A 12,108-nucleotide genomic window follows, 5' to 3' on the forward strand; every position below is an offset into this window, starting at 1 on the left:
AGAAATTATTCTAACCTGCAGTTCCAATATGTCTCTTCATGTAATTCGGGAAAGCAGGATAAACAGCTGCAGCTTAGTGTAGCCTCACTTCTGAATCCCAGGAAAAATGCATATGGAGTTAAATTTGACTTGAAAATGGTGGCTATTAACTGTGCTTTGCTGGTAAAAACTTAAGGATAAAGGCAGATTTTCCAGTATGCTTCTGGATCCTTCTCATTGTTCCTGGTGCTGCACTTCTCAGACGTTCTTAAAGACTTCTTTCCCCAGCAAAGCCAGGCAGATGTTGCCTGTCAAACCTTCTGAGAACTGATCTCATTACTCTTTCTACCTGAAAAGGGAGTGGAGTACAACAGCCTTGCATGAACACCATCAGCCACTCACCATGGCTTTCCTCCCTGGAAACTCCTCTGACTGCTCCAATTGCACTCATTCTGTAGGGCCAGTGAATGTTGCAAAGGCCATTTCACTGGGTGTTATTCTAGGAGGCCTGATAGTTTTTGGGGTTTTGGGTAATATTCTGGTTATCCTATCTGTAGCCTGCCACAGACATCTTCAGAGTGTTACCCACTATTACATAATTAACCTGGCTGTAGCTGATCTCCTCTTGACTTCCACTGTCCTGCCCTTCTCAGCTACTATGGAGATTTTGGGCTACTGGGCCTTTGGGAGAATTTTCTGCAACATCTGGGCAGCTGTTGATGTTCTCTGCTGCACTGCTTCCATTATGAGCCTCTGTATCATCTCGATAGACAGATACATCGGGGTGAGCTACCCACTGAGATACCCAAGTATAGTGACAGAGAAGAGAGGCCTCCTGGCCTTGCTGTGTGTTTGGGCACTGTCTCTGGTGATCTCGATTGGACCTCTTTTTGGCTGGAAGGAACCAGCACCAGAAGATGAAACCATCTGTCAAATCACCGAGGAACCTGGCTATGTGCTGTTCTCTGCTCTAGGCTCCTTCTACCTCCCCCTGGCTATTATCCTGGTGATGTATTGCCGAGTCTATGTTGTGGCCAAAAGGGAAAACAAAGGTCTGACCTCTGGTCTGAAAACAGAGAGATCCCATTCTGAAGAAGTGACCCTACGGATTCATCGTAAAAATGCTCCCGAAGTGAGTGGATCAGCATCCAACCCCAAGAGCAAACACCATTTCTCTGTGCGTTTCCTCAAGTTCTCCAGGGAAAAGAAAGCTGCCAAGACCCTGGGAATAGTTGTGGGATGCTTTGTTCTCTGCTGGCTTCCATTTTTTGTAGTAATGCCTCTTGGTAAGTAAAGCAAAACCATCTACCTATCACAGCACCTTCCTTGGAGGGAGGGCCATGTTCGTGTCTTTGTGCAGCAATGCTCAGCAGAAAAGCTCTCAGGGAATAATTCTGTATTGGAAAGCTGACAAAATGTAAACATGCACCATCACAAAGCAGTAAACATAAAAAAACCCTGAAGTCTCAACTGAAACAAAATATCTCTGGTTCAAAGAGAAACAAAATTAGGAAAATAGCAAGGATTTAGTACTCTTTTTCCATACAGAATTTACTGTTTCGGAACTAGAACTTATTTCTGATCCACTCTGCTAAAAGAATGATACCCTCGGGGGTGTGTGTGTTTAAATGTAAGTTTAAAGGCAGTTCTTCAGGTGACAGAAATCTATAAAAGGTCACAATGGTCAAGGCAGCTGTTTACAGACTTGGGTCAGATCTCCTGGAGTGCTCAGTTTCTAATAATTCCCACTATAAGAAAAAAAAACCAACAGCTTCCTATCAGGAAGTTCACACTACAAGATACTATGCTTCTAATTATAAATTAATGTCTTTTTATATTTATTATATGACCAGTCAGAAGAGTGACAATCCTTCAAACTGATTTTATACTTCTCTAGCTTGCATCTATTTTGGAAACCCACTGAGCCCACTGGCCAAACACTGGCTTCAACCACCACGCTGAACATGAATATTTATTCACCAGATCTAATTCTAAAGGGGAGGAAAGTCAAGGCTTTGTTCTGCTTTGCTATCACTGCAATATAAAGAAGTAATTAGAATTTTAATTAAACCTTGCTCAGTCTTCTTTAATGCCATTTCAGGATATAAAAGAAGAATGCTAATTACATACCTATATCAGAGTGTGATTCATGTGGCACACCACACTGAATTTGGCTTTGCAAGAGTTGGACTAAATATTAGTTTTTAAAACATGGGACCTTAAATCTGTGACTTGCTTAATATCAGTAGCCTTTCTTATAGAAAGGGCTTATGCTGGAGAGGAAAAATAAAGTAAAATTTTCTGGAAGTTTTAGTTAGTGACAGAACAATGGGTACAGTTAAGAAAATTATAAACATGAAAAAATATTAAAAAAAGATTTGGGAATTTATGTATTTATTAAGCCTTATAAAAGCTGTTCTTTTGCAATTAACCTCTACTGGATTTTTCAAGATGAACAAATTCTTTCATGAGAACCTGTTACCAATGTTGCCACATGAAAAACAAAAATACAGATTTTTTTTCTGTTGGTTGGGAAGTGCTGGAATAAGGGATGCAGATGTATCAGGAGGAGGAGCCCTTAGAGGCCTGGCTCATGATGCCCAGGATGTCAGCATGTTGGAATGCTGGTTGCCAAGATGCCTGAAACATACCCAAAAAGGGTTCACAAGAACACATGAAATGCTGTTCTTTTCATCTGCAGATCTGGTTGCCCACACAGAGCCATTGTCAATTAATTTGCTTTGGATTTAAGAAATCTTCTGGACACAAGAGTGGCTTTCCATCTTTTTTTATAATTCCTCATAAGGAAACTTTCTTGAGGTTAGTTTCTCTGTCTTTGTGGGGTTACCCTGCTATTTTTAAAGCTTATAATCAGTCTTCCAAAACCTATTTGTTACTTCTGTTTAAAAAACCAAAAAAACTACTAAACAGACAAAGTGGCAGAAAAAACCACGTGTCTTCAAAAACCCAAGGAAACTTAAGGTAGACTGTCCCACCCAGAGGTGATTGTGTATGACACTCAACACCTGTATCATGCAAAACAAATTCAGTGTGACAGTACAAGGAGTGACCCACCCAGGATCACACAGCAGTTAGTGGCAGAGGTCACACTTTTCAGCTATACAGAGCACTGTTACCAAAACCAGTGGCAGTTGTGGTGTTCAAAACACACCTGGTTGGGCAGCAAGACCTTTGCTGTGCAGAAGACCAGTTCTGCAGTTTTTTTGGGGATAAACCTTTAAATAGATCTATCAGCTGCTGAAGGTTGCTTCATTTGTAGGAGTCACAGCCTTTTAAAAGCAGATCCTTAATGAAGGCTGCCACAAGACAGACATTCTTAAACTATCCTACACAAACCACTTCCAACAACTGGCAGGAGCTTGCCACCCTATGCAGCAGAAGTTCCCAAAATGTAAGTTTATTTTACTGTGATCTACAGCATCTTCAAGATCCCACATCTAATAAATCAGCTGTACCAGCCAAGAAGCAACATAAAGCAAGAAACACCAGGCTTGCTAAGGTGCATAACAAATGGCAGTATAAACTTTAGAAGTGTAGTTAAGGGAAGGGCAAAAGTGATAAAAGGGTAACAAGAGGGAGATAATGGCACTGTATCTGTATCAGGAGATGTTGCAGCAAATACCTAAAGAAACAGCTTGAGTATTCCTACTGTAAGACAATATCTTAATTGAAATCTGTCTGCAAAGTTGCCAGTTGTAATCTGTGTAAGTAATGTCTTTCTTAACTTAGATTCATCAGCTTAATTCCAGGCAAAGGGTCTGTGCAAAGGCCAACAGTCCAATACACCTTCTTCTCTCTTGGCTTTGATGTTTGTGGATTAAGCCAGGGAATGATAATTCTGTGGCTTGAAAAGAACCAAGGTTAAGATTTGCTTTTTCTCTGCAAACCCATGCTTCACAGAACATCCATAAAATAAAAGTGTGTCAAAACAGATTCTTCCTATAAATGCCATTGCCTAAGAGCAATCACTGGCAAGAGCAATCACTTCAGCCCCAATATTAGGTCATAAAGAAAGACTGATGTCCATATATAAATATATATATATATATATATATACAGCTCTCTGCAATTGCATCCCAGACAGAGAATTTTCAGATAGCCACCAAGATTTCCTCATTCTACACCAGGCATCCATGTTTCCATAATGATAAGCCTACAAGTACATTCAACAGAAGGAAATGTTCATCTTCTCAAGAGATCACTTGCCCATTTAAGAACTCTAAATATTTTCACAGTTGTTTAGTACAGATTGATGGCTGCAACAAGCAGACTACAAAAGCACCCAACCCCACCCACACAGTCTATTATTCAGCCCTGTAGGAGAAGGCAGAGGGAAAACTAATCAGAGCACCATTCCCTGACTGACATCATCTCACCTGTGCCCAAACACCCACACCCTCCTGATGTCCCTGAGATCTGAATTTAGGTCTTTATGAAGTGAAGCAACTTCTCCTTCTACACCTCCTAATTACAGGCCAGGGGTATCTAGGCAAAAAAACACCCTCATTTTTCCCTTAATCAACCACAATGTGCCAGGCTCTGGGACAGGAACGGCTGCAAATGTGTAAGACTTGCCAAATGCAGACTTTGATCCTCCCTCATCCCTATGAGCCTCTGTTCTAATATTTGTTATATTCATTCGATTGGACAAAGCCCAGAAGTGTTTCCTGCCACCCAAGATTTCTTTGGTCCTGTTTTTGTTCCCACAGAAAATACTTTCCATGAGGGAGCAGCAGGGTGAGACGTGCTGGGAGAGCATATATATGTACACAGTGCAGCTGTTGCATGTTTGCAGCAATTCATATATATATAAAAAGCCATATATTTCCAGGAGGTGGGTTTGTGTTTGACCTGAGATGCAGTACAGAGCAACAAACCCACAAAATCAAGTTCAGTGCTAACACTGCGCTTGGGAACACAAGATGTAACACATCTATCAATGTCTGCAGAGCAGACTGCCTCACTTGCCATTGGTGCAATGGCAAGACCTCACTTCACATTCCACATGTCCCTGGTATAATCTCTCTGGGTACAGCAGTGCTCCTCTGTGCTTCATCCTCAGGGTCTTTAGGGCAACTGCTCTGGAATAGCTGCTGCCTTCCAGCTTGACCCTTTTAGGGCAAATCCCAGGACCTGGGTTTTAAGCTTTGCTTCAGTGTAAACCAGACCACTCTGCCTGGTTCATTTGCTGTGATACCAGATGCATATCTACTGCGTGGCAGAGGCAAGAGGTGCTAGGATTTTTGTTTGACTTCTGTGCAAGGTTTTAAACTGATGCTTCTCCTGAATCCCTAGACAATTCAAGCCCTAACTACCTGACACTAACAAACACCAATTTGTTCTCTGTTCACAAGGTGCACAGACACTGCTGTCATCTCTGGAGTGGAGTCTAACACTGCAGACTCCTGGGTACTGCAGGCAGCTACTCCTTGCAAGCTCTGAATACACAAACATGACTGCTTTGCAGGTTATTGCTGATCCCTCATCATATGTGGGTACAGCCCTGATCTCAGCTCACACAGCCCTGCCTGCCTTCACTGGATCTGTGCAATACAACATAGAAGGAGGAAACATGTAGTGAACCTAAACAGAGCTCTAAGATTTAGTAAAGAAATGGATTTTAACACCACTAAGAGTCCATGGGTCAGAAAAATGTATGCAATTTTATTCCCATGGTGCTAACAGAGATGATGCAGAGAAAACAATTTAAGTTTGTGTAGTTTGGCAGCTTTTAAATCCCTCTGTGCTGTCCATCAGTGAATGGTGATGATATCAGCTCTGGTTTTTGAACAACCTATAATCAAGCAGCTCTCTAACTTCTGATAAATGACAAAGTCAAATTATATCTTTGTGACTGAATTGGCACTTAATCACCAGGAGGTACATTTAAACCTCTCAGATCTGAGGAAGCTTCAAGTTGACAAACAGGAAAATAAATCAGGAGAGAAGAGAATGCAATTCTGACATTTTCAGGGGTGAGTGATGAAGTACTTAATGGCAAAGGGTCTCAGGAGGCTAATAGTGTGTTTTATTTTATTTAATTTTCATGTGACAATTTCATTTCAAGCAACTGAATTGAGCTGACACTTGAGAGTCCTTAACCTTTTGTAAACAAAGCAGGAATTCAAGCATCACTCAGTCAATCCAAATGCATTAAAAGATCACTTGAAATTTTCTTTACTGTTCTTCCAGCACAGGCTGTAGGGAGACAATGGAAGATGAAGCCTCTAAATTGTCATTTCACCACTTTTTACCATTTTATTCCTGACAGTTTACAGGTGAAGACAATATGGCCTGTGAAAGGCACAAAGAATTAGATTTAAGAGAGAAAACCCATTAGAAAGAGAAAAGGCAGCAGATAAAATATTTTTTGCACCCTACACAATAGTTCAGTGGCTCAAGGTTTCCTGATCTTGATTTATATTACTCTGGAAATCAAATAAACTGTTGTTTTCAGAAAGAAGAGGGCACAAATCATTTCTTCTTTGATTTTACATCCAGCTGTTACATATTGGGTCTGCTGATTACCAATTCCAGCCTCTGTCTTTCCAAGATGCTACAGACAGTATTTTTTCCTATTGATACTTTCCCTGTTTCATTCACAGGACAACAACACAAGTTATACTGAAGCCTGGAGACAGAGCTTTACCTGCTCTAAACTCATGAAACAGTGTCACTGACTGGCAGGACCAAATGCACAGCAAAGCAAAGCTACTGTCCTAAAACCCAAAGGGTATCTGCTTCTGTAAAGTATTAAAACCAGCACCTGAAGGGGTCTACAGATAGCAAGCTGTCTGCCCTTAAAGCTACTTTGCTTCCTTCTCACTGTGTGCAGTTCCGAGGCAACAAGTCTCTACAATGATGAACAAGGTTACATTAATAAATTAGTATGCAGATCCCAACCCCAAAAAAAGAGCAAGAGACAGACTCTGACACTGGCTATTTTCTATTTTTAACAGACTTTGGCAAGACATTAGCATTCCATTTGGAGTGAGCCAGAAGTTGCAGCAAACAGGAATTGTTATTATTTACCCGTTTTGACACTTAGCCTCACACAGCTGATTCCCTAAACTAAGATTTGTTTCAATTTCTCTTAACACAAAACAGAAAAGCGGTAGATATATTGCAATTAAATCAGGAAGTAAAGAACAAATGGAGCATGATTTGGGCATTTAGAAGCCTTTCGTTAGTTTTCATCCACCATTGACTTCAGCCAGAAAGTTCTTTGAGAAGGTTATTTAGTTGGTTTTCACTAAAGGAGAGAAGCACTAATTGGCTACGAAAAATTCCAGGTCATGGCTATGCCTGCTCTCTCATGCTTAACTGCAAACCAGTATTTGCTTTCTTTGGCAATTTAGCACTACATTTTTGGTCTTAAAAACTCTAGGCTACTGAAACTAATAGTGAAACTGCTCTACCTGGATAGTTTTGAGCGACGCTGAAGCAATCACAAAGGCAGAGAGATTTATGCTTGATGCCAAAGTTGTAACTGGGGCTGGAATCAGAGGTTCAGCTATTTCAGTGCACAGAGCAAGCTCCCATGGCATGTTCTGCACTGCCACTGGGCATCTTGACTCAGTCTCATTTCTCTGCTGCTCCACCATACACCAGCTGGGTGACTCTCAGGGGACCTCTCCCAGGTCAGAGATAACTACAAGGCTTCTCACCCTGCCACACCTCCACCTCCTATTTCTTCCTTGACAGCAGTGTGTCCTCCTTGGGCCATCAGCTCCATGCAGTGGGTAGGAGCTGGTGCAATGGCAAGACCTCACTTCACATTCCACAGCAGAGACTATGTTCAGCAGAATAAGCAAGTCATTAATCATCCTGCTCTGTTTGTGCCTCTGGTTCAGGCAATATTTTGATACATTCTCATACAGGCAAAAACAACCTGAGAATTCCCCGCTGGCTTTTGCTGCTTGAGAGCATTTGCTGTAGCTTTGTTTGACAAAGACAGGAGGGAAAAGATTCAAACTGGAGCTCTGAGAATTAAATTAGATCATCCTCTGATTGCATTATTAGTTTTTCCTAAGATAGGGTAGATCCAAGACAAGATCAATCCCTGTAAAACTTAGGAGCTGCTTACAGACACAGCTAAACTGCAAAGGATGACAAATGTTTTGATGCCTAAATCTTCCACAGTATTTCTTTCAACATGCACATGTTTACAATTTCTCCAAGGGGAAGCAGGAAGACAAGCATTTGTCAGTGCTGGAAGTTTTGTTTATTATAAACTCAACTATAAAGCCCAAAACAAGCCAATTAATGTCTTGTGGGAAGTTATTTTTCTTCCTGTGTCCAAACTAATTACTGACACTGGTATGACAGATAAATACATTAATGTATTTTCCTCATTCTTTTAAAGAAGGCAAGGAAAAGCTTTTCCCCTCAACAACACATGGCAAATATTTTTATCTTCCTCTGGTTCTAAACTCACTTTGCAGAACTGGCCTTAAAAGGTGCTGTTATATGCATTCCCACAATGTTCAGTTTTCCAGTTCTTTCACATTCAGATAATACTAGTTTTTTTCTAAGCAAAGAGAAGTCCCAAATCAGAGAATCACAGGATCTTGTTACAATGGCCACTTTCTATGATCATTCAAGAAAAGCAACAGATTTCTCAACAACTGTCTGTAAGCAGCTGTGATATTGACTCTTTGATACCTGAATTAAATCTTTGAAGCTCTGTAACATTTCCCCATGACAAACTCTTAGATTTTCTAAAGGTTTCAAAGAAAAATGAGTTCCAAATACTTAGAATTTTTAAGACTTTTAGCTGGAATGCAGTCAACTCAGTAGTACTACTTTTCTTTTACTCTGACTTCTGAAATGGTGTGATTTGCTTGCCATTTGAAATCTGTTTTGATGACCTAGATAATTATTATTTGGATAACTTATCTTGTATTAGAAGTTCCAGAGGAAGCAATTTTCCTGTCACTTCATACTGGTCCTCTTGCCCACCTCTGGCTGTAACCAGGGCAGCAATCTTTGTATGATAAAGTAGGTATCTTAAATTGATTCTGATAGAACATGTATGACATCATGTATTCTGAAAGATTTGATTCCTCCAGGATTTGGGCTTTGAGTCATAAATTTTCTAAGACACAGCACCTTATTTATTTTTTCCAGTGTTTAAGTTTCTTTGGTTACCTGCAATTTCTCACTGCCTCAACACTGTGTATTTTCCATTTTAGGTTCGTTTTTTCCTGCAATCAAACCCCCGGACACACTTTTTAAAATAACATTTTGGCTTGGATATTTAAACAGCTGCATCAACCCCATAATCTATCCGTGCTCGAGTCAAGAGTTTAAGAAAGCATTCCAAAACGTCCTGAGAGCACAGTGCCTCCAAAGGAAGGCAGCAGCAAAGAAGCAAACCCCAAGTTTCAACCTCAACCATCCCAGCAGTCAAAGCACGGAGAGCAGCAAAGATGTAGTGCGTATCCCTGTCAGCTCAGGAGAAACCTTCTATAAGATTTCCAAGCCAGATGGGGTCTGTGAATGGAAGATATTCTCTGCTGTGCAAAGCACACCTGCAAAAAATGCAGTTTCTAAAGACTGCACTGCAGTCAAAACAAAAAGTAAAGGTTTGCTCCAGGAATGCTGCTGTGCAGGCACTTCAAGGAACCTTGCCCATGAAAACTGTGAAGTGCCAACTGTTAAAATCCACACCATCTCCCTCAGTGAGAACGGGGAGGAAGTCTAAAGGACTGGATGTGCCCAGCATTCCTGTTCTGATAATGGGATGTTGCTCATTTTATTGAGAAGTAGCAATAGATGCTACACCAGTTGAAGGGATCTGAATGAAACCCACAGCATACTGTAAAACTGGGCCAAAGCTTTTGATGTCTTTTAAGTTCAGGTAGCCTGAACAATGCCCCTTAAAACAGTGAATGGCTTTGGTGGCCACTGAGCACCCTACAGTCTTCCCAGAAACTGGTCTCTGCAAGACATTTGCCTGACATTTAAAGGCTTTATTTTTCAGTATATTCCCTTGTTTCAAAGTTCTTACTGCTCTGATTTAGATACAATGGGGGAGAAAGAGCAAATGGCCAAGACCATGAAAGGGTACCTTCAGACAGCTCCACAATGAGAGATACTTTGTGATATTGCCCCCACAGAATAGCTAGACCTCAATTCAGCAGCCAAGAGAGCTGAGGTCAGGAGGCTCAGGTATTGTGACAGTGTTTACAGATCTGCTTGCTTTTCCTTAAGGGACTGTGGACAAGAATGCTTTCCTACAATGTCTTGCCTCTTTTTTTTCATGTCCAGGTGCTGGCTCAGTGAGGTCCTGCATGCCTTGTTGAAAGGAACAGGCAGCAACCCGAATTTGCATCTTTATCTGGGCAGCCTCATTACTCCTCTTTCCCCCACTCTCCCAGGTTCCTTTTGTGGTAAACTCCACTGCAAAGGGAAACATGATTCAGATACCTGCAACTCTACCTAGCTTAGAGACCAACAAATTTTTTTATACAATCAACCTCCTAAATCAAACAAAACAAAATGAAAATTTGCATGCATCCTAGGTTTATTTGGAAGATCTCTGAGCTTTGATGCAAGTCTAGTAAATTCAAAACTAGGTAAGTCATCATCAAATTAAGATCAATGAGGTCACTTTCACTCACCCATTTCTTTTTCTTATTATGAGACCAGCAGGGATCTGCTTAAAGGCTCAATAACTCCTTTCTCAGGTGCTTGCTAGTTAGATCAGTGCCACAGTCACTGGAAAAGCTGCATACATATTCCTGTCTCTCTGCCCAGTGTTAAGCCACATTCCTTTTCTGACTCCTGCAATAGCAAGTGCTCTAAGCTTTCTATGAGATTCTGGGTACCCTGGAGGCAGGAGCTTTACCCTTTTTCTGAGCAGTGGAAATCAGGCACATTAAATGACTTAAGGACATACATCCCCATGAGAAAGGGCCATCTTATGGGAATTTGAGAGAAAGGCATGTGGAAGTCGGATATATTTTAGTATAGTTAATCCAAATAAATGAATGCACTGTTCAGCATCTGGGAGAAATAGTGGGAGGAATTCTCTGTACAATCTTAGAAATAAGCAGGGCTTCACATAACTCCTCCTGAGCCTGCCAAGTAAAAATGCAGCTTCTTGAAACAACACATAAGCCTTTACTCATGTCTCAGTGTCAGCTCCTGTGCTGAACATCTGCTGCCTTGAAAAGGGGAGAGTTTAATATAAGGTTGGCTTTTAAAGGATAGGGCCTTGAAAGGACACCTTGGTTTTATTGATGAGGAATCATCGTTTATTCATCTCTCATTCAGTGTTAAGTCCCCAGTGTCAAAAGAACTCAAGTCTTCTGTGTTTTGTATATATGCATGAATGAGATTTCTCCTGTAAACACATATTTGCAGCTATAACATTATCAATGTGCAAAAGTAAAATCTGATCCTTTGGAGTTCCTGCAGTAATGTTGCTCTGCACAGTCCTGGAAGCAGAAAGCAAGCTTGGAGTGTAAAGGCATTTCAGAGCTACACCCAGCCAGGATGTTAATCAAGGATGGCTACTCTGAAGAAAGATCAAGCTCAAAGTGAAAGAAGAGAGTAGAGGGCCCTGAGCCTGTGTTATTTATGTGTAGACACTTCAGAGGCAGAACAAGGCAGCTAATTTTCCCCAGGTTTGTCCCTATCCTCAATGCATTAGTTATTAACTAAAATCAGTGTACCCATGAACAAAATGTCCATTTACAGATCTTGCTAATCTTGAAGGAAAATAAAAATTATGTCTTTAGACAGATTCACTGATATTTACACAGACAACACAAGCCTGACAGAAAACAAGAGACGTGTAAAAGACCAGTTAAAGTTGGGAACTTTTTCTGGCATAATAACCAAGAACACTTTGGATCCCATGTGATCCACTAAATTTTCCTTGCAGTACTTCCTGCTTCATTTATATGACTTGTAAGTGTTTTCCAGTACAAACACATCACATCAAGCTAAGGACTTGCTTTTTCTCAGCCTTAAACAAAGAATATGCAGGAACAGAGAAAACGAAGCTAACAACTCTCCACTCAGCATGCAGTGGTCCTGTAGACACTGAGAAAAAAATCTGAATTTGGAAGCAGTCTTTTTCAGACCATTAAGCTTTTG

At 40.8% G+C, this 12,108-nt stretch overlaps 1 protein-coding gene across 1 annotated transcript; it reads left to right on the forward strand.

The window, feature by feature from the left end:
• The first annotated feature begins 382 nt into the window (after nucleotides 1–382).
• On the forward strand, nucleotides 383–9,706 carry ADRA1A (adrenoceptor alpha 1A). Its single transcript, XM_008491382.2, has 2 exons — nucleotides 383–1,265; nucleotides 9,195–9,706. The coding sequence occupies exons 1-2, from the start codon at nucleotides 383–385 to the stop codon at nucleotides 9,704–9,706; spliced, it is 1,395 nt and encodes a 464-aa protein (XP_008489604.2).
• Nucleotides 9,707–12,108: the final 2,402 nt, after the last annotated feature.

Source organism: Calypte anna, chromosome 22, assembly GCF_003957555.1.
Source record: "Calypte anna isolate BGI_N300 chromosome 22, bCalAnn1_v1.p, whole genome shotgun sequence".
NCBI classification, from domain to species: Eukaryota; Metazoa; Chordata; class Aves; order Apodiformes; family Trochilidae; genus Calypte; species Calypte anna.